The sequence below is a fragment of the Dendrobium catenatum genome, unplaced genomic scaffold (genome assembly GCF_001605985.2).
Source record: "Dendrobium catenatum unplaced genomic scaffold, ASM160598v2 fragScaff_scaffold_1132, whole genome shotgun sequence".
NCBI classification, from domain to species: domain Eukaryota; kingdom Viridiplantae; phylum Streptophyta; class Magnoliopsida; order Asparagales; family Orchidaceae; genus Dendrobium; species Dendrobium catenatum.
This window is the reverse complement of record NW_021319594.1, coordinates 1,096,825-1,120,137: the sequence shown is the minus strand read 5'-3', so window position 1 is coordinate 1,120,137 and position 23,313 is coordinate 1,096,825. Positions and strand designations below refer to the sequence as shown.

Genomic DNA, 23,313 nt, shown 5'->3' with positions numbered 1-23,313 from the left:
AAGGGTGTTTGATACTTTTAGGGTTTAGGTAAAATTTATCCTCAATTTAACAAGCGATTGAGCAAAACAAATTTTATGAATCTCGAATGATTAAGATTTTGCTTGGAACAATTTTTTTAATATGATGAAATAATCAATAAATATAGTCTTAAAATATATCATTAAAAAATTTTATGAAATAATTAAAATTTATTCTAACTTAAAATCAGTTCAATAAAATATAAGAAATTAATTCTAACATCTAGATTTTCTATATTTCTTATTATGGGAATGATTTCAAAGCTATCCAAAGATTATTGACCAAATATAACTACATTAGATTAAAAAAATTTATCTGCCATGTTTGCTGATAAAAAATTTCAACATAAATTCTTTATTTTATTTACAAATTATTTTTTTTTTTAATAAATAGATAATTCTGGTGTTCGTAACCTTATAAGTCAAATTGTTAAAAAGAAGGTAAAATGAAATTTAAAAAGATGAGAAAAATTGTCAGAAGTGGGATTTGAACCCACGCCCTCTCTCGAGGACCAGAACTTGAGTCTGGCGCCTTAGACCACTCGGCCATCCTGACCGTTGTGATGGAATTGTGAAATTGTTCGTATTTGATCTTTAATTGATTTTTCTTTTCAAACTTATATTTCCTATCTAATAACTTTTTAGTATATTTAAATGTAATTAAAATGGTTTAAATAACGTTAAGACTTGAGTGCTATTGAGTGTCATTCAAAGTAGATTGAAAAAAAAAAAAAACCTATCAAAATGTTCCGGTACAAATTATATCAAGATAAGCTTGAAAATTATCAGATTTGTATTTATATTAATGATCTGCATAAGAGCTTATATTACATTAATATCTTTATAAATCTAATAATTTTCAAGTCCATTCTATTATAATTTTATTTTAATATAATTATAAATTACATATCCACCGATCTTCTCTCACACTTCAGGCTTATTCAAACTAAGATTAGGTTGGAAGTTAATTGGGATGAAGAAGGTTATGGTCCCTACTATTTGCACATCAACTTGTGCGATGAGTTAATTTGTGGTCGCAAAGTGAAGGGCTATCCGCTTGAAGTTCATTTTGCCAACATGTAAGATATATGTATAAATATAAAGTGGGGTAAAAGAGATAATTTATTGACTTAATCTTATACATAAATTATGCACATAATATAAAGGGAAAAAACTTCGCAAATTTGAAATAATTGATTTTGTATGCGAGGTTACAAAAACATATTCTTCCCCTCAATACAAAAACAAAAGGATTATCAAATATAGAACACAAGCTTGACTTCTTGTGGTTATATAAGAAAATGTTGGAAAACAATGAAGAGTGTTAGCGATAGTTAAGAGATGGTAATTAGAAGATAAAAATCATACAAGATTGATTGGGTGATGACAGTTAGTCGGGCAATAGTAGTCAATTGTCGGTGGTCGGGCGATAAACCCATGAGAGTTTATTGATTTAGTAAAATTGTAGTTTCATAAATTGCGTGGGCCTCTCATGCGTTTAGTAATATGTTAGTCATTAGTGGGGGACTCAGTAAGCACTTTTGTCAATACCCTATTCTTCCCCATGTCCCGTTCCTTGATTCATGTAGAGCTATTGCGAGCCTTCCCTAAAATGGTTATGATAATGGAAATCTAGAAATATTATATAATTAAGTTCTTAATTATGTGTTTGCTTAATAAATCTTGATTAATAATGATCTAATTATAATTATTTAAGGTGCAATAATATTGGTTGACTATTGTAGCTTGATACGGCCTTATAATTATGTGTATATTTGATTGCTAGCTAGCTCTTATTATTTAGTATATTTCAATTAATCCAAGTTGTGGGTTTTTCCCTTTGCTCATTAAGGTATTTAATATTTCCCTTTACTCATTATGATGCTCTTAGTAGGTTACTTAGATAGTTAGTAGATTATCAATCATGTCTTATGTATAGTAAGTTGCTTAGACATAATTAATCCATTAGTCATATAAATTTTATTTATTGTTGGTTCATCAAGATTTCCTAAACTATATGAATTTCACTCATCAAGAAGAATACTAAAAGCCTCAAGACACTCATCACTCTATGGATTCATTAATCTAATTAGCCAATCATTTTAATAAGAGGGCACTAATGATATTTACATACATCACAAATATACATGCATATGTTGATTTAAGCTTTATTTGTGACCGCTTTTTTACTGCTTCTTCAAGTAGCTTTTTAATAAAAAATTTTAATTTTTATTTTTGAAAACTATTTTACGCGGCAATAAAAAAATTGTCCCTAACGAAGCCTTGGTAGAATCTTGAACTAGTTCAAGGCTTAGTGTTTGGGTTCATTCTTTAATATAAATAATTTTTCATCCAATTATCCAGCTTGTTTTGCAAAATGATTGCTAGAAATGATGTGGCTGATTTTTATGGCTTACAAAGTCTAAATATCAATGAATTGGGAATAGAATATATATACATATTTTCAGGTGTAAAAAATTGCCTGCTAACATCATTCTTATATACCTAACAAAATTTCAAAATAAGAAAAAAAGAATCAAACCCTTGAACTTTCTAATGCAAGATAATTGCAGCCTCTTATAAAAGAAAGAAAAATTATTTTGTGCAGACACCGGACGTCATCTGGAGGCCAATCAGAATGCACCACATCACTTTTTTGCTCGGTATTGGTGCTGGGTAACGATGTGTACCGGATGACGTGGTACGTTCTAATTGGCCTCCAGACCGTCCAGTATTTGCACATAATAATTTCTTCTTATAAACAGGCTACAATCAATATCAGCAGTTAATTCTACATGTAATTGTGAATCAGCAACAAATAGAGGCTGCAAAAATTCATCCAAACATTTGAGCTCCATCCATTGGAAGCTTGCAAAGCATTCCCAGTATCCTATGTACACCACAAGCTCAGAATAACAGAGCCAGCTTCCAAAAAATCTTCACAATGTAAACTGAAAGGATCTGCCGAGTTGCCACCTGAGTAAACAACCAAGAAAGTTCAGATATGAACTTTAAGAGTTGCAATAAGATAACAAAATAACCAAATGTGTTCATTTTCTCAAATATTATGACTATAATAAATCTTAAGATTGCAAACAGTCACTGAACAATCAAAAAGGATCAACAAATGTAGTGTCACTGAACTATCATCAAGGATCAATAGACCCAAACAGATGTAATTAGAGCATCTCCAACGCCAAATATGCATATAGCATTGTTCGATCGCTCCAGCCGAATGCCAAATCTTCCACTATTTAATTGCGGGTGAACAGTGCGACGCCAATATTGGCATTGCATTGTTCACCAACGCGATTTTTCTGTCTCAATCAGATTTGCCGAACAAACGCGCGAAAGAGGAGAAAGACGGTTACCTTCGCAGAAGCGCGTAAAATGAAGTTCGATTGGAGATGAATCACGACATTTTTTATTTTCACTGCATTTTGAAGTGAAAAATAGAATTTTTGGAGATGCTCTTAGTAACAGTCGTCAAAAGCTACCCTTCTGCAAACCAAATCAAATATATTCCCAATAGGAAGCACGTCTATAACCATAAAAATCAATTTTGTGTGTACATTTCAGCAATCATGTACCAATTAATTCTTTGATTGATTGGCTTCCCATTTGTTCCATCAGTTTCTGTTAGACCGGTCCACGCGGGACCGGCCCAGACGTGAATGAGACGGAACGCCTCCGCCTCCTATTTTAACCGCACGCACCGCAGGAGCTGACCGACCTTTTTAGGAAGGATTTTTGAGGGATTTGGGAGGGAAATTTGAATGTAGGGACTGTTTAGGGATTTCATTTTGATTTGTATGTATCAAAGACTGTTTTCTTAGGGTTATGGCATCTTGAATTTAGCTGAAATTTGAGATCTCTTAGATTTAGATTTCCTTTGTGGGCTCTAGAGGCGTTTAGAGATTTGGGAGAGATCCATCCTCCTCTCGAATAGAGGATCAATTGTATCTTGTTTGTTTTTCTTTCGTTAGTTGATTTCTTGCAATAAAATCTACTGTTTTTCCTGATTTTCATTGGATTTTGGAAGAATTTCTCGCTGTTTTACAGAGATTGATAGGAAATACTTGAGATCTACAAGTGTTTCCTATCAGTTTCCATTTAAGAAGGCAATCAAAATTATGAAGTGATTGTCAACTGATGTATCATCATAAAGACAAGCATATGATAAAGTCTATGTAAAACAAAAATCGTACCTATTGATATTAACAATCAAGATTCCTCATCATCTGAACTAAAATCATCCATATGTCGTTCCTTAATTGTTGGAAATAGCAGTAGTCGTGGTTCTGAAATTAGTTGTGATGCTGGATTGTCCTTACTTCTTGCCATTTTTATCAATTTTTTTGATGATTCTTCAACCACTTTGCAAGCCTTGTCCACCATACCCATAAAATCCCGCACAATTACAAACAGTCGGAGCCCCTCATCTCTCCCAGCACTTCCGTGAAAATAATCAGTGGTGTTCTTCACCAACAATCTTATTCGTTTTTCATCCTCCAACAAGTATGAAATATCGCCCTCAGCGTGTTCAACAAAAGCTTTTAGAGAATCATGGAAACCACTATCCTCCATCAAGCTTCTCATATCAGTGTTCAAGAACTCCTTTGTCTTCACCAACCTAAGACCCAGAGTTGCCACTGTACTGGTTAAGGCCTCAGCATCCAATCCAGCAGCTCTTTTGACATTCTCAAGTTCACTGCTCAGACATGAAACAACCTTAAGGCCAAGGGTTCTGTAATGATCTTCAGATTGTTCAGGAACATCTTCAGTGAAATAATCAGAATTTGAACTAGAGATGGTAATGTTGTTCAAGTTACTCCTATTTTCAATGGCCACTCGAACAGCTCGTCTACCTTCAGACCGGATAATCTCTTGAACAACAAAATGAAGAAGAGTGGTCTTCCCGTCAGTGCCTTTAACATCTGATAGCTTCAAAAGAGTGTCGAGCTTAAATGCCTGTGCTCCTCCACGGAAGGTACCATCATTCATACGGTTACCAGTTTTAAGAACTGCCTCTAGTAGTTTTAAGAATAAGCGGCTATTTCTGAGCTCCTTACAGGCTTCCTGATATAGATTAATAAAATATTTTAGTTCATGGTAAATAAATAGCATTACATCTGGAACAACAAATGAAAGATCATGGTATTTGAATAAATGTCCAAAACAACATTTAATAGAGCAGTAATATTGCTGTATGATTAGTCAGTTTAACTAGGGCTACACTTTCCCAAATGAAAGCTTTTGCATACCAGTATATCAACAGCAGCAAAGTAATCAAATTAAGGCTTCGTTTGAGTCGGCTTTCTTATTACTTTTTAAAGAAGCTTCCTCTTTAAGAAGCAGAAAGAAAGCGATCCCAAACCAAGTCTAAGTTAGACCAGGAGAAAGACTTGCCTCAATAGTTGATAATGATTCCTTCACAAATGTGGATTCCTCTGGTAGAGTAGTCATTAATAGCAATGCATCCATCCTTTTGAAAGCAAAAGGAATATTTACTACAGTCTTCAAGAATTGTTCTGCGGGCCCAAGTAAGGCTGTGTTATCATTAAACAGCCTAAGTTTCCGCTCTTCATCTGTGGTCGGTGCCATTCTCAACAATGCTTGGAGCAGGTCAACTGGAAGCACGTTTCCTGGATGGAAATGTCTCACAATATGACTAATCATTCTTAATAAAATAGTATACCAAGAAAATATGCACACAATTTTCATAGCAAGTTTCAGAGGACATCACTGATTTGATGAAGCATGCATACTTAAAAGGCTGTGACCTATGTTGCACCGATACGGATACGGCGACATGGATACGACACGATACGGATACGAGACACGTCAATTCTTAAAAATACAGGATACCGGTACGGCGCGGACACGACATTATAATTTATAAATCATACATAAAAATTAAGAAAGCAATCAAAGCATAATATTTGAAATTACAAAAAAATGACAGCAACATCATTTGTAGCCTTGTATCTTATAATATCAAAATATAAGTAAGCATTAAATGTCTAGTACAACAATAAAAGTATAAACATAAATTGTCTAGCACATAAAGTTTCAACTATTCAATAGAAGGAATGATATGATTAGCTTCTTCAGTGGTTTGTCTTTGAACTTCTATATAATCTTCAATAAATATCATAGCTTTTAATTCAGGCTCATCAAGTGAAAGATTAGTAATTTCTAATATATATAAAAAATAGTAATTTCTAATATTCTCATATCATCAAGAGACTCAAATCCATCTCGAAAATGAGAGAACTTTGCTCGCAGCCGCGGAAGAAAATATGACACATCTTTTTTTTTCGGATTTCTTTTTGTTTTTCAACGGACACGTGTATCGGATATACGTGTCCTTTTGAAATTAAATAGTATTTTAATTGGATACGTCTTTGGCGTATCCGACACGTATCGGTGGAGTATCGGAGGCGTATCCAACACGTATCGGCGGAGTATCGGAGGCGTATCCGTGTATCGGTGTATCGGATACAGCACGCCTTCATAAATAGGTGTATCGGTGCAACATAGGCTGTGACCAAATCAAACACCCCTATTGTGGGATTTAGCTTTGAATTTTTGAAAATTACATATGATTAACAAATCAGTTAATTGGCATGCCCTGTAAAGCAAAAATTAAACAAATGTGGGTTTTCAACGGCTTTTGACTCATGCAAATAGGAAAAAAGGACTTCGCTTGAAAATTAGAATGAGGAGAGCAAAGAAAAAGAAATAGTAGATTTTATGACTAAATTATATTCTATTATTTTGTGTTTAAAATTTTGAGAAGTTATAGATAAATAGGTAGATAAAAAAATATTAGTAGAAGAAATAAAACTAAAATCATTCTTTAATTATGGAACTCAGAATTTGCAATATAATGGTACCGAAATGTTATAACATCAACAACAATATCAAGCTTTTATCTCACTATATGAGATCGGTTATATGAATCTTTTTTCTCCATCATGTCCTATTAAGAGTCAAATTCTTATTTAAATTTATTAAAAAAATCATTTCTAAAAGTTTTAACCAAGTCTTTTTAGATCTACCTCTAACTTTCTTAATATATGACAAATCTAATACATTTAATCTCCTAACAGGGCCATCGGAATGTTAACATTTTAAGTGACCAAATCATCTAACACTACTCTCTTTAATCTTATCTTCCATTGGAGCTACTCCAACTCTTTCATTTATATACTTTTTTTGCATTTTATCTTTAAGTGTAAAGCCACTCATCCACTTGAACATCCTCTCTGCAACACTAGGTAATTAAATGTTGTTGTTCATAAAATTATTGTAGATCAAAAGTTGTTCTCCAAGAGTTGCCAGATTGGCATAGACGAAAAGTATGCATGGACTGATGAGTTATTAGTAATGAAAAAGTAATGGCCATGCACATAGGACTATCACAAAACTCACTCTCAAATTGGGTTGTATGTGTTGATCATGTCCAACTTATTGATTAGATTCTCGACACTCATTCAAGATAAGTGCTTTGACGAAGATATTTATAGTTTGAGAATTTGCTGGAACAAAGTTTAATTGGAATAGTTCATTTTAATTTTTTTTCGAAGAGGAAATATTACGCTACCTCAATGTGATTAGTCTTGCTATGGTAAATAGAGCTTTTGCAATACTTATGATAGCCTAGTTGTCACGGTACACACTTAAATATTTTTTCACATGAAAGTTTAATTCTTCTAACATTTTTTTTTAACCGCATTCCTTTGTAAATACCAAGTGTCACTCCCATGTAATTAGCTTCAACACTACTTGAGACAATGGCTTTGATTCTGAATTTCTCTCTTTTTTTTGTTTCCATTGGATATAGCATACAGGTCAACACACTCCCATGTAATTAGCTTCAACACTACTTGAGACAATGGCTTGTTTCTTATTTCTCCATTTAATCAAATTTCAAGATATATAATTAAAATAGCTAGAGCTGACTTTTTGGTCTGATGCATATCCAGCCTAATCAACTTCTGTAAAAAATTTATATAACAGACATTCCTATTGTGTCATTTTAGGATTCCTTAAAAACGTGGTTAACAGCTTCCATATGGTCTTTGTAGGTTGCTTCATGTTTTAGCTTACAACACCAACATTGAATATCAAGAAGAGTAATAAAAAGGTAGATAAATTTAGCGACAAAATGTTGATGTCTACCTTTATTAAAGGGCCTACTATTAGTGAATATCCCAATTTTTTGAAGGGATCCATAATTTCTTCTATCATCTTATATCAAAGCATCCATATTTCATGAAGTAGATCAAGAATACACTTCATTTGACAAAAATAATGTATTAATTTGATCGTGTCACTTTCACACCAAAAAAAAATCTTCTAAATTTCCAATATATTTTACCTCAAATTCTCTTATCAAAAATCTTTTTAATTTAAATAACTCTTCCTCAAATCACTTGGTCAATATAATATTATTTTTATATACACGGTTAGAACCACATTTTTTTACCTTTAGTGAGAGCTGGATAAAAAGAGTATGATCAACTTGACAATAAATGTACCACACTTTTTAACTTACTTGAAAATTTTGTGAAATTAAGAACCAAAAAATTATTTGAGGTCACATATACCTTTTTTGAGTGTGTATCTTATTGAAATTTGTCTAATTTCTTAATCTAGGTGGGATCTTCAGCATACTTCGTCCTCGAGTTTCACATTAAGAAAAGCATTCATGATATAAACTTAATGTAGAAATCAAACAAAATTTGCCGCAAGAGAAAGCAAAACTCGAATAGTGTTGAGCATGACAACAAGAGAAAAAGTTTTTATAGTTAATACCATATGAATGAGTGAACCTTTTTGCGCCAAATAGGACTTTAAATTTGTCCACCTCTCAACTTTTTTATATTTGACAACAAAGATTTATTTGCATTCAACAAGTTCTTTATTGATAGCACTGTTTAAAATTGCACAACTTGAGGCACACCTTAGCACAATTGCGGACTGAAACGCATCAAGGCGGACACCTTTCACAAGCTTTGTAAGGCATACGCCTCTATTTTCCTAAGGCGTGCTCGCCTTATTTCCATGAGGCTTTCGCCTCAAAAAATAACAAGAAAAATTAAAAGCTAATCCCTAACTTGTTCAACTCATTCGGTATTTCATTTCTTCTGACTTCGCCTACTTTGGCGAATCGTTAAAATCTTCTTCGCCTTCGTCGACTACATTCCCTACCGATCATATCAAAAGTCACGGCAATTCGATATTCTTCCTATTGGATCGAAAGTAACGACAGAAGCGTGCTTGTTGCGACCGTAGACATTTTTCGCGCATCGCAAGTGCTTCGTCCCTGCTCCCTGCTTGACTTCGCCTAGTTCACGAAAGGTAGGGTTTGTACGATACGCAAGATTCTTCACATCCTTCGACGCGTCGTAGTTCCTTTGTTGTTGTTCAACTTCAAATGCTTCACATGAGATAGAGTTCTGATGCTGTCATAAGCTTTATTGATGAGGACATCGGAGATCAACGGCTACGATCTTGAGTTATTTATTTATATATTTTCTGTACTAGTTTATTTTATATTGTTGTTTTTTCCTTTATACCCTTACAGGTGGTCATGTAGTATTGTAGCCCGAATGGCATTTTAGTCTTTTTATTTCTTTTCATGAAGCCTATTTATAGGCTAGTTTTGTATTTTGGGATGATGAATTGTTAATGAAAAGTTTATTCTACTTGTGTGATCTCTTAGTGAGTTCATGAGAGGAGAATGATCTCTTTATGAGTTCTGAAATTCCCAAGATCTCTTTGTGAGTTCTTGGGATGGAGATATTTGAGGTTTGTAGCTTTTTCCGAATTCTCCCTCCATCCATCTTCTTCTTCCACTACCCAACCGAAGCTTCCCCATCCGCTCAAATCCCACCCCCACAAGGGCTCACCCGCCGGCCTCCTTGGGCCGCCCAAGCAGCCGGATAATTCCACCACCCGCCGGCCAGCCATCTAGTCGCCGGCCTCCAACCCTCCACCCACCGGCCCATCTTTCCCCCAAGCCAAAGCATTTGAAATTCAAATTTCAAAGAGGCATTAATTGCTTTCCTAAATTAAGTCCAATAAATTAGGAAAGTTACTTAAATGAGTTTCAATTCAAATTTGAAATTCAAAAAGCTTTCCTAATACTATAACTTAATTTTGGAAACCTCTCTTTCAAATAAAATCTGAATTTTAATTCAGATTTTCTTTAATGCTTTAAATAATGTGTGGGCCCCACTTAATTAATCATAATTCCCCTCTTCCCTCTCTCTATTTGGCCGGCCCCACTTCATTGGGTTTTTCTCTCTCCAATCTAGCCATTAATCCTTAATTAACGTCTCCACTAATTTCCGTAGCAGCAGCCCCCCTCCACACTATATTTGGAATTATTTTGAATATCAAAACTTCATATTCCCTCTCAAAATTCCTCAACCCCGCACACCTGTAGCAGAATTCCAGATTAGCGACATTAACTCCTCTCATCCGGAAATCTGAAATTGGATATTCCATGCCCCTTACTCTAACCGGCCTCTTCCCCTCCTTAATTCCCTTTCCCGGGTATCTTCAAAATTGCTGATTTTGTGTTGACTGCAACTCTATTCCAGCAATTGTACATTGCTGTTTGGTACCCAGTACATGCTCAAATTGAGGTCCATAGCTTCCAACGTCAAACAACAACTTGCTGTCCAGCCACTTGGAAGTATCCCCAACCTCCGTCCAAGGATTCTAGACCAAGATTGATGGCTGTCCCCACTCAGAAATTGCCAAAATTGTTGTCCACAAGCAATCAGGAGTTGAGAGCTGCTGCCAACCATCTTTCAATCATCCAGGCACTCGCATAGGAGTTCTATCTTGCCTTTTCCAGTGGTGAGCCTTGCTATCCAGCGGCAAGGAAGGCCAAGGTTTGCTGTCCTGAAATTTCCGACGAGATGAGCTGCTGTCCTGCTCTTCAGGAACCCTTGTTTGCTGCCCTGAAGAGTCATAGCTGCTGTTTCAAGATTTCAGCAATTTTCTAGTGCTAATTCACCATCCAGAAGGCTCTTATTTTCCGCCCAGAAGATCCCACGCGGCTGTCCACACACAGGACTTCTTCGAGATCAGCCACCGGACTCCGGATCTTCTCCCTCGCACCTCAAATTAGATCTAAGAATTTGACGATGGTGAACTCTTCCCCAAATTTCTTATCTCCCTAGTCGCTCTCAATCATGGTTTAGTCGATTCACATAGATAATGTTAACTCTCATCCGCTATAACCTAGTGAATTTGAGTGAGTGGATTCTTATAGTAACTAAACTCATTGTTAGTTTAAGGATCATCGTTGACAACCACTCATGTATGCAACGTTAAGATTAACTTGATTGTTTTCTGATCTTAACTTTCACGCACGTGATTCGGCCTAAGCTTGTCTTACCGCTCTTTGTGTTTTATTGCGCCGTTTAAATTCACCATTAAGATACAATTATGTGTTCTGGGAATATTAAGCGTGCAAATTTCCTTAAGTAAATCATTCTTGCATGTACGTTTCACATCATTTATACTTCAAACTGCAAGAAAGAAATGCGAGCTATATGTGCACTTTTTTTTTAAATTCCCCTCCTAGGCAAGGGCAATTTCAAAAGTATTTATCTAACCTAATATATTAAAGAATTAAGTTTGTTAAATCACACAACAAGCTGAGTTGAAAAAGTAGTGATGGATTATGAGAAACATAAACTGATAACTACCATCAAACATGGATCAATTGTCATATCAAAACCTTGCATTTGGAAGTCTAAACCAAATAAAATAATAATAAAGTAATATCTATGGAGCCGAATTTCCTCTTAGTATTTAGATGGATATCTTTTTTAAAAGAGAATATTTGCCTAATCATTTTGTGGGATATAAGAATATTTTGAAGAACATGTTAATGTAAAGATCCTGAAAAGATCATATCATTGAATTTTTAACTAATTAAGTTGAGATGCTTCAAGTTTTTGATTAGTTATTTTGATCATGTAAATTATTGTTTCTTTGATGATCATGGAACTTTTTTATCTTAAGCATTTTTGTGTTTCATATATATAACACAATTTATCTCTTATGTCAACTTTTAAGATATTATTTGGTTATTATACAAAAAAAATTATCATTTTGATTGTATGCAATTTTTTAATTGAGGCTTACACCTCAAAATGTCTTGAGGCTTACACCTAGCCTCATGAACGAAAAACACCTCAATACCTAATTGCGCAATTTTAAAACATGATAATCATGAGTGCTTTGAAAACATAAGTATTATTGTGCTTTAAAAGTCCATGTTTCGACGTCAAATCCATTAAAACGAGGAAGTTCAATTTTCATTGATTTAAGAAAAGAAAAACTTGTACGAGACGGTGGCGGCTATGGAGAAGGGATTTGATCGGCGAAATCAAGGATGTCGGCAGAAGATGAAGGATCTTGATGGAGTAGACGAGGTGGGCGGTCAATACACAAACTATCAAGTTTCTTGTCAATAGAACGCACGAAAGCATAGAATTGTTGAAGTGATAAGCCAATGGAGGCAAATTGAACATTGGCTTTTTGCAGAGATTTTTTATATTGGAGAATTATAATTCTTGATTGGTTTGCATTGTATGGAGAACTTCCATCAAATCTGCATTTTTTATGTTGAGAAGTCTTTAGTGGCTGCCGAAAGGGAATAAAAGATGTAGTTCTTGGTAACAAGAACCGGTACCTCATGCAATCTTGAAAAAAAAAGAAGGAAAAAATAGGAAGAGCTGGTGCAGCAACTGGCCAAATCTGTTGCTGTTTGGGCTATTGGAGGATATGTTGGTCATGATTTTCAAAATGCTGTAGATTGGTTAGACCATTGCTGGAATGTGCAGGTTGAAGGTTAAAAGCTGTGGCTGGAACGTGCTGGTTGAAGGGAGGCTGTCTGATGGGAAGAAGTCAAGGGGATCTTGCAGATTCTTGCAGGAATTTTGAAGTTTGCGAGTAAATAGGGCGGTGGAAGGAGCTGGCAGCCAACAAACTGCAACTGGCCGCAGAGATAACAGCAGCTGAATTGTGCGGGAGGCAACAGTTGAAAGCCCCGCCGACCATAATTTGATGAAGAGTGAAGGACCGGAAAGAGCAGAGGTGGCTTCTAGAGCTGAAAAACCTGTGCAATATGGGCCGGCATGAGGAAAGATCTTGGCAGATATAAGATTGATGGAATGGAAATGTTGGGAGGAATGAAGTTAGTGCAACAAGAGTATTGTTAAGCTTCTTGATCCGCATCATCAAGAAGAGGAAGGCATCTTTTGAGGGGGTGTGGACTACTTCAGGAAGAATGGGAAGAAGAGAGATTAGAAAAGGAAGAAGGCAAAATTCTTATTTTCTGAATTCAATTATAGCATTTGGGGTCTATTTATAAAACTTTACATCAACCAACTTTGGGTTTAATAGAAGTTCAAACCAACCGGTTTAATACATGTAAAATAAAAGAATTAAAAATAGATTTGAGGCCAGGTTACTGCTAAAATAAATTGAATCACAAATTGTTGTAGCCGACCAACAGTTGTTGTGCTCCTAATTTTTTGCAGATTTACTTTCTTCTTCTATCATAGATTTTAAGTATTTTATTATCTTAATGCTAATTTTTTTAATTGTTCACGCATTCTTGATATTTTTATTGTACTATCTTTGAATCCAAAAGAATATATTGTTGTTTAACACAAACATCAATAAGACAGTAACTGTATTTCAGTTCAACACCTCCATTAAATGTCTTCTTCGTGCTAAGATCTTGAAGATACCTTGAGATGCAATTAGATTTCTCTAGAATTCTATAATAATTTTTTGCACTTTAAATGCCTATATAACTTTTCAATATTATTTTGAAGACTAAAAAGATGTCAGATGAGTGGAGTGTGTTGATCTCTATTTTTAAGAATAAAGGTGATGCACAAGAGTGTGTGAATTATGGAGAAATTAAGTTAATGTGTCATACTTTAAAACTATAGGAGAGGGTTATCGAGCATAAGTTACATCGTGCCACTGATGTTTCTCAAAATCAATTTCGATTCATGTCGAGTAGGTCTACTATGGAAGCTATACATTTATTGAGACGTTTGATGGAGAATTATAGAGAGAATAAGGAGGATCTATATATGACATTTATTTATTTACAGAAAGCTTATGATAAAGTTCTAAGAGAAGTGCTATAGAGAGTTCTAGAAAAGAAAGAGGTTAATAATGCTTATATTCAAGTCATTAAGGATATGTATGCAGGAGTTGTTACTTGTGTTCAAACTTCAAACACAAAATGATTTGAACAAGTATTTTCCTATTTCAATTGGATTGCATCAAGGATCAACCTTAAGTCCATATCTTTTTGCTTTAGTCATTTATGTTATTACTTGACATTTGCAAGAGGATGTACCCTGGTGTATGCTTTTTGCTGATGATATTCTTCTTATTGATAAGACTAGAGAGGGAGCTGAAAAGTAAACTTGAATTATGGAATTCAACTTTAGAGTCCAAAGATTTTCATTTGAGTAGATCTAAAATCGAATACATTGAGTATAATTTTGGTAGTAATAAACCTAGTGGAGAGATTGTAACTTTGGGCGATCAAATCATTAATAAGAATACCTGTTTTAGATAATTGGGTCTACTGTTCAGAGTGAAGGTGAAATAGATAGGGATATTGTTAGTAGAATTCAAGTTGGATGGTATACTAATTCAAGTTGGATGGTTGAAGTGGAGGAAAGCATTGGACTTGTTATGTGATAGAAAAGTACCCCTCAAACTTAAGGAAAATTCTATAAGATGATGGTGAGACCTGCTATGCTTTATGATTCAGAATGTTAGCCATTAAAAGAGAAGCATCAAATTAAGTATTGTACATATGAGAAAGATTAGGTGGATGAGTAGCTTTACTCTTAGAGACAGAAAACGAAACAAGCATATACGTGAAGAGGTTGGAGTAGCTCCAGTGACAAATAAGATTAGAGAGAGTCGCCTTAGATGGTTTGGTCACATAAAACATCAGTCTTCCAATGACCCAATTAGGATATTAGATGTATTAGATTTGACATATGTTAAGAAATGTACGGGAAGACCTAAAAAGACTTAGTTATAAAATATTAGAAATAATCTTTCTTTATTAGATTTAAATGAGAATTTGACTCTTAATAGGACACAATGAAGAAAAATGATTCATGTAGACGACCCTACATAGTGAGATAAAGGCTTGATGTTATTGTTATAAATGCCTATATATATACCTTTCTTTATTAGAATTAAATGAGAATTTGACTCTTAATATGACACATTGGAGAAAAAGGATTCATGTAGAAGACCCCACGTAGTGGAATAAAGGCTTGATGTTGTTGTTGTAAATGCCTATATATATATATATATAATTGATAAATTTGTTTGAAGTTTTAAGATTTTTTTAATCTACTTTTTTTTTTTTTGCAATTCAAAAAAAAGATAAGGAAACTTTATGTAAAATTCATAAGGCTAGTGAAAATCAACTTACTTAAAGTTGAGTGTTGATGTGGCATGGCATAATAAAGGAGTGCCACATGATAGCGAGATCTACCAGCTAACATGGCATATTGATATGGTATGACATGTGGTGCAATGGATCATACGTTGTTATAATAGAACAATCTCAATTTCTAGCTTAACAATAACGAGCCAACAGTCAACATCATTATACTAAACCAGCATGTCAATTTGACAGATCAACTTGCAATGTGACAATGATGTGGCCCAATAATAAGTCAAAAAAAATTATACAAAATTGGAAAGTTATGTCAATTTGACGGACAAATTCTCTCCTTATGATTGTTTCATATGAGGTCTATTAAATTATGCTAAATTGACCAGTTATTGAAATGGCACTTAGTATAGGTGTATGGATGCCAAAAAGTAGTGAGAGAGAACAATGATCCGAGTTTTAAGGTCATCAAGGTTCATAGAAAACCAAAGATGAAAGTCCCAAAGCACCATTCCTATGATCCAATATTTGGCTTTATTACATGATATTGTAAGGCAAGAAAATGATTTTAATATGCTTTCCAAGGCTTGAATTCTAATGAAGTAATGTAATTATCTACATAAAGATATCATAAATATTTTATGACATTTGATGGATAATTGAAGCTCAGAAGAGCCTTTCAAGAGAAAATTAATATTTCTCTCTCCTCTCTATAGAGGTGGTGCCTCCCATTCAATTCAAAATTCATGTGAAGTTAGATGAACTAAGAGTTTATACAAAAACTGCAAATCCATTTCAAAAGTCCTCCATGATCGGCTCCAATAAATTTTATTTAATTTTTATTCATATAATTATGAAGGAAAAAGGATATAAATAGAAGAATACTCATGTAATAAATTTAGCATGGGTTTTATGGTGTAAGCTTATAGCATTTTCTCTTAAAGGAATGGTTAGATGGCTCTCTCATAGATGAAGACTTCGGTGAGTCATCCATGGGATTCTATCTTGTAATTAGTTTAAATCATGAATGAAGTTTACATATTTTCTTCCATAAACAGATATCTTTTTCCATAATTCATAACATAACCATGGCTCCATAATGTAATTAGTTTAAATCATGAATGCTCATGAAGTATCAATTTTCTAGATGATTTATATGCATTATTTTTATATATTTCCTTGGAATATTTTTGAAAATATGTCTGCAATGCACATGAGCTAAGCTTTGTGCGGATAGCATTTTATAAATTTATATATGCATGTGCATGACAATTTGATACATCTGCTTCTTCCTATGTTATATATGTTATCATAGGACTTAATCATGTTTACTTTCAACCATGAAAAAATGTCACTGGTTATTATCAAGGAGAAAAAAAATACATTTTGTGGAAAAAAGGAAAGGATCCAAGAAAGCTACACATATCTAAAGAGACCCATACCAATTTAACCTTTAAATCAAGCAAGAAGTGGGTGGAGTTTAAACAATTAACAAAGACATGCACCATTACCTTCCATTAATGCATCACAAACTTCTTCTACTTTTACATTCCAGGCCCTCAAAGAAATTGCCAAATTCTGTGATTTCTTGGGATCTAGAATTTGAATGTGATGGGTAGAAGGATCACTCGTCGAATCTTTTTTGGAATCATTCCAGCGTTTATCAACAGCATTGTATCCAAATAATGTTTCAATCATCTCCTCATTAAAACTGAAAAAAAAAAAAAAAGAGGAAAAAAAAATCAAGCACTAGATATTCATTGATCTCCATCAAGCAAATGAGTTCTAAGCGAGAAGTATTTTGAAAAATAAAATAACTGCCGCCTTTGGAGAGACTTACTGAAATGAACCCGACTTAATCTTATGCCAAACCATTGATTGATCAGGATTTGCTGTTACTTTATCCCAGAAAAATGGTTTCAGCTTAGTCTTGGAACCATCGCTATCAAAAGGATTTGCTGAACTATGTGATGAGGGAAGGGGAATTGAGGAATTTGAGCTTGCTGGTGGTGGGCCAGAAGGAACTTTTGGTGGTGGTCGAGCAACTTTTGGTGGTGGACCGCCTTTGGGGGGTGGAGCAGTTTTTGGTGGTGGAGGCCCACCTTTTGGTGGTGGAGGTCCACCTTTTGGCGGTGCAGGAGGCAGCTTTGGGTTTGAAAGCGGAGGAGGGGTAGAAGAAACCATTGTACCAGGAGGATGCTTCATGGGTGGTGGAGGAGGAGGAGCTGGTTGAAGAGAATGACTAGGTGCATTAGTAGGCTCAACTGAACTGGAAATTATGGAATGTGCTGCATCTACCTGGGAGTCAACCAGGTTATCAAAGGATAAAGCCTGAACATTTTTGTTTGGATCAGCTTTCAAGGACAAGGCATCATTCTTATCATTTTGGAATGCATTAGCTTGACCAAAAGCCACATGTGAGGAAACTGAATGGGAAAAAAAGCAAATAATTAGCACCCTGCACCCAAAAATTCAATAAAACATATGAAGCATTTCCATACCAGAGAAGTCACTTAGGCTCAACGATAAAAGCGGCCTTTCATCCCTGTGCCCATTATCAAATTGATACTTGTTTTTGAGATATCTATAGAAGCAACAAAAGCAGAGAGCAGAAATAGTAAGTGTAATTGTTGCAGTTACAACCACAGCAATAATGATTGTTTTTGTGTTTTTGCTTTTCTCCTCAGATGGTGGACTGGCATGATGAGAACTTGGATTATTAACTTCCGGTTCAAGATAGCCACCAGGTAACGGAGTTGGAGATAATTTATAAGGATCATCTTCAGGGGAAGGAGCTTCACTAGAAGGCTGCAAATTATTGCTTTTGAGTCCATCAATGAGGGCCGAGGTTGTTTGTGAAGCTTGGTTTCGACGACGTGGTATCAGAGCTGAAGCAGGAAACATGGTGGAAAGCAAGTTTTTGTTACCTGCTTCACCTGCTAGATGCTTCCTTGAAATAGTATTTTGATCAAGTAATCTTGCTGGATGCCTAGCATATCTATTTGCTGGATCTGCATCTCCAAAAGAAGGAACAAGTAGAATTTGTTCCATCATACAATCTATAAGATAGTATCTTATCTCAGTAGGAAGGTTACTAATGGCCTTGTGTACATTCGCTCTTGGAAACCGCATTTTCTTAAGATCAAGCTTAGTCGAATCACCAACATCTTCATATTCGTTCACAACACTCATAACAGATTTTGTTCCCAACAAATCCAACTTACAATTTAGCCATATTTGTTCCATCTGCATCCACGTGATTCTTGACAGGATCAAAACAATTACAGGGAGAAGCTTATAAATAATTAGTTATTGACAGAACGGCACGATACTCTTAGGATAGATGTTTATAGCATAAACTTTATACAAACGACATATATTAGACTTATCAACCTTGAACTGTATAACTGAAAATCTAATGTAAAGGTATTGTGAGTTCTTTGAAACCTTACAGAGAATATAAAAAGCCTAACCTGCAATGTATGAATGATACAAAATCTACATTCCAAGAGCCTAATGAGTCCAATACATTGCACAAAAATTACGATAGTGATTTGAACTTCAATCATCATTACTTCGCAAGAAATTAACACACCAAAAAAAAAAAATCCAAGAGCTGAGCTTTTATATGGCTACCCAAAACAACACAAGCTAGCTTGTCTGCTAAAATGTGCAGTTTACTTGTTGAGTAGCAAAAACATATTTACAAACAGGATTGGAACTCTGCATAAGGAATGGACAGTATTCTCCAACCCACAACAAATTCATCAACAATTATGGAATTTTTATAGGCAACTAAATTGTATAAGATCTCGAGCTGTCAGAACAAGCAGCCTGTATTCTTTTTAACTAATATTTCAATGATCAGATCAACAATAGTTAAATCTCAATATTTCTTCCTGACCATTTCAGGAAACATTACAATCAAGGAATGTATATTATTTATCAATTCATTTATAAAATTCTCGGTTCTCTTTATTTCCCGCATCTATTTCAGTGAATACTGTGCAAAGAAAATAAAAAATTAAATATTCGCTCTTTCCCTACTCAATTTTTGAATATTTCCCCCATGTCCTAAAACAGGCCTTACGGTGGATCATGTAACCGCCATTACCAACTCTCTCCCAGCTTACCCATGAGTTTGGTCAGCAGTTCATATTTGTTATTGCTGAATCAGAAGATGAGTGTTGGTCTAAAGCAATAATTAGGTCCAGGTATTCGAAAGAAACTTGCATTTTAAAAGAATGGATCAACTATAGACAAAAACACGTAATTTTCAAGCAAACAAACAAAAATAAGAAAAAGTAAAGGACTTTACCATATCTTCCTCAGCATCCGACAAAGGAGCCGGATTCGAATCCTGGGATCCGATAAATAATCCGATGTTCTCTCCCGATCCCCTCGGCATGGAATAAATAAACAAAGCCGCAGAAACAACTAAAACAGTGACCCATCCCATACTCATCATTCATCGGATCTGCATCTGCTTTCTGGAACGGATTTCCCTTTTCATTCCATATACCCAACAGTCTGGCTACTATTTCAAGTCCCGATATTGATTATAAAATCGCGAAATGGGTTGACAAAGAACGATCAGAATCTCGATTTCTCTTCCGTCAAGGGCCTTTCCGGCGAGATCCTCGGAAACGGAGCAACGGCGGAATCTATAAATGGTAAAATTGAAGGAAACGTGAGCTAGGGTTTCTTCTCAGGAACCAGATGAAGACTTTCCTTTCTCTTTCACTCAAAAAAAACAAATTTTAATTTGAAGCCGCCGATCAGGGAAGATATTGGTGGGAAGAAGCGAAGAGCCTCCGAGCTTTCAAAGCCGTGTGAGGACCATGGCAGTCGAAAGTCGAAACTGGCCCAATCAATATGTTCTCACTCTCAGTTGCAGCCATTATGGGCAATGCTAACGCAACATTGCTTCCACGGGTCCGTTTTCATTCTTTTTTTATTTACCTAAATATTATAAAATTTTATGAACATCTAAAATTTATATTTATTTATATAAAATTAAACTATTAAATTATATCAAAAAAATCATTAATATGTATTTATGTCAGACGAATCCTTTCACTATGGATGCCTGGGGCGTCACAAAACTCGTATCCATCATCTACAAAATGAAGAAAGAAGAGAGGGTTAAACCATCCCATTGGTTTCAACTATTAAAAAGTAATAAGTAAAATGACTCAACCGACTTACAACACTGCAACGCTCTACCTACAACGCTAACTCTTCTGCCTCAGAATGGGTTCATAGCACTATATCATTGTCTCTGCAGCGTAGCGTTAAGCTCTCTATCACAAAGGGAATCCACAATATCCTAACGTTAGATTTACAGCTCGATTGACATAATTGAAATATCAGTTAATAAACTCAATTTTTAACACAATCAAATTCCATAAAGAACTAACACTTAGGACTTTGGTCAAAATTAATTACTAATATATGATCCAAATATATTTGGCCTCAAATTCAAGTCCTTATCATTGGAGTCTGATATGTTGCAAATCAAAACATATATGAGTTGACAACTTTCAAAATTAAATTTGGGGTCATCCAAACTCCAATTTCGACAAACTTATAGTCAATCTAAATGTCTCGAAGAGAAAAACCCAATGACACCAAAATTAATCCAATACGAGCCCAAATGGGTCCAAATTGGGGAGCCGAAACATACTTGAAAGGTCCAAAGGCTAAATTGGATGATCAAATGATATCCAAATATATCATTTTTATAGTAGAATCGAGCGGCTCTATGAGACAAACCCAACAAGCCTAAGATTGCTTAACTCAACCATCATTTAGGAACTTAAATTCATAAATAAATGATATATGATCAGAAGAATCAATATGAGTTGTCCAATTGAGCACTCTGAATTTGGTCTGTATATTCTTCATATTTAAAGAGCGTGTCACTCACAAAAATCTATAAATATGCTCATGCTCCTTTCATGGGAGGATCCTTTGGCCTAAAATTAGAGAAAGCTCTGAGACTTCAAGAATTGTAGAGTTTTACCCAAGCACCATGCCCAACAAACCTTTGTCGGCCATTGTCAGACCATTGACTCGCCACAAACCGTTGACAGACCACCGCCCGTTTGACAACCGTCATTGTACTGTCACCCATCCGCCGATCGTCGCAAGACCTCCGCTCTGCAGCCATCGACACACCACTCTGACCACTGTCGCCCATCATCCATAGTCCCTCCCTCCTTCGTCGCCCACAGACCACGATGAGCCCGACCACCGTCACTTGGCGACTACAGCCTCTCCGAGCATCGTCGTTCGACTACAATCCCTCTAACCTCAGTCTCCTAACTACGATCCTTTCGCCCTCCATCGCCTAACTACGGTCCTACCAAACAAACGAACATACCAACATTCTATTGAGAATTTCTCTCACATCATTGAATTAATCTTCAATTATGTAATGTACTCTATATTTTCTACATTTAACCAATGACTTCATCTGATGAAGGGCATCATTTGTAAGTAGCAACAAACACTAGTGGATTCATTTCAACCTGATGAGAACTCGTGGTTTTTCTTCCTTTTCAGGATTTTTCACGTAACAATTTTGATGTCTCTTATAACTCTCACACTACTCTCTCTTTATCTATATATGTGCTAGTTCATTATTCAAAAATCAAAACTAAGATGTTAAACTTTTTATCTCTCTCCTTCCGTGAATATTCCAGCCCACAATAGGGTCAAAACACTCAGTCTCTAAAATAATATACATTACATTATAATTTTTACGAAAAAAAAAAGCATAGCAAAATATGCTGACGTACTGAATTGAAATATTTATCATATCAAATACTTACATTAAATATTCTCATATAAATTTTATTTCATGAAAAAACTCATACGCTGCCACCGAATTTACGACCGATTATCCTCTCAATAAAATTTTTTTAAGTTAATTCTGATCAAAATTCATATTAATATGATATTAACATTAATCAAATAATAATCAATATCAATGTAAGATCTTTGTTTCTTATGAATCAAATCTTAAAAAATAATCTATCTCCACATGCGTAGTGGTGCTAATCAGATTAAGTATTCATTAAAGAATATTAATTCTTTCTTATCGCCACCAACCATTCATCAACGTCTTCATTAAATTATAATTAACATCGACCAACCCTCCACCTATACCTCAATTAATTAGTGTATTAAGGAATGCTATTAGGAGTGTAAACGAGTTCGCTTGAGCTCGAGTCATTCTTGACTTGAGCTTGAACTTGACTAAGTAATCGAGTTCTAGCTAAAGCTTGAGCTTTATTCTACGAATTAGAACTAGCTCATTTATTATGAAAGAGAGTAAATGATTATAATTTAAACAATTATTATGATAAAATAGTAAAATATAAAAAATAAATTAATATAAGAAATTGAGATGTAGCTTTAAATATGTTGAAAAATTCTAGGCATAAAATTCTAGTATTAATAAAGTGTATTTTATATTAATATTTTTTAAATGAGCCGGTTTGTGAGCTAACGAGTCGAGCCAGGGCTGAATAAAGCTTAGCTCATTAGCACATCAAGCTCGGCTCAGGAGTTTTTTTATCAAGCTTAGCTCGAGTCAGCTCATGAGTCGACTTGACTCACTTACACCTTTAAATGTTTCAGATAGAAGAGGAGGGTTTTTTTTTTTGAATGGTTTTTCAATATATTAAATAATTGAGTTATTAGAATTATTTATTATCATGTCATTATTTTGTCTATGATAATATAAAAATTAATTTTCATGCATTATCATAATAACTATAGATATTTAGTTACCACCTCCTGGA

At 34.8% G+C, this 23,313-nt stretch overlaps 1 protein-coding gene and 1 non-coding gene across 3 annotated transcripts; both read right to left on the bottom strand.

Annotated features, from left to right (window-relative positions):
• Nucleotides 1-490: 490 nt before the first annotated feature.
• Nucleotides 491-574, bottom strand: TRNAL-CAA. Its single transcript has one exon. It is a non-coding gene; the product is annotated as a tRNA-Leu (tRNA).
• A 1,825-nt stretch (nt 575-2,399) lies between these two features.
• LOC110110993 (formin-like protein 5) lies at nt 2,400-20,424 on the bottom strand. 2 transcript variants are annotated; one of them, XM_020842671.2, is made up of 7 exons: nt 19,821-20,424; nt 18,004-18,764; nt 17,343-17,928; nt 17,014-17,213; nt 5,428-5,663; nt 4,227-5,097; nt 2,400-2,994 (listed from the first exon to the last, which is right to left on the bottom strand). In XM_020842671.2, the coding sequence occupies exons 2-6, from the start codon at nt 18,752-18,754 to the stop codon at nt 4,243-4,245; spliced, it is 2,628 nt and encodes an 875-aa protein (XP_020698330.1). In that variant the 5' UTR covers nt 18,755-18,764; nt 19,821-20,424; the 3' UTR covers nt 2,400-2,994; nt 4,227-4,242. The 2 variants fall into 2 exon arrangements, with proteins under 2 accessions (XP_020698330.1, XP_020698329.1); XM_020842670.2 differs by having other exon boundaries at nt 18,004-18,748.
• Nucleotides 20,425-23,313: the final 2,889 nt, after the last annotated feature.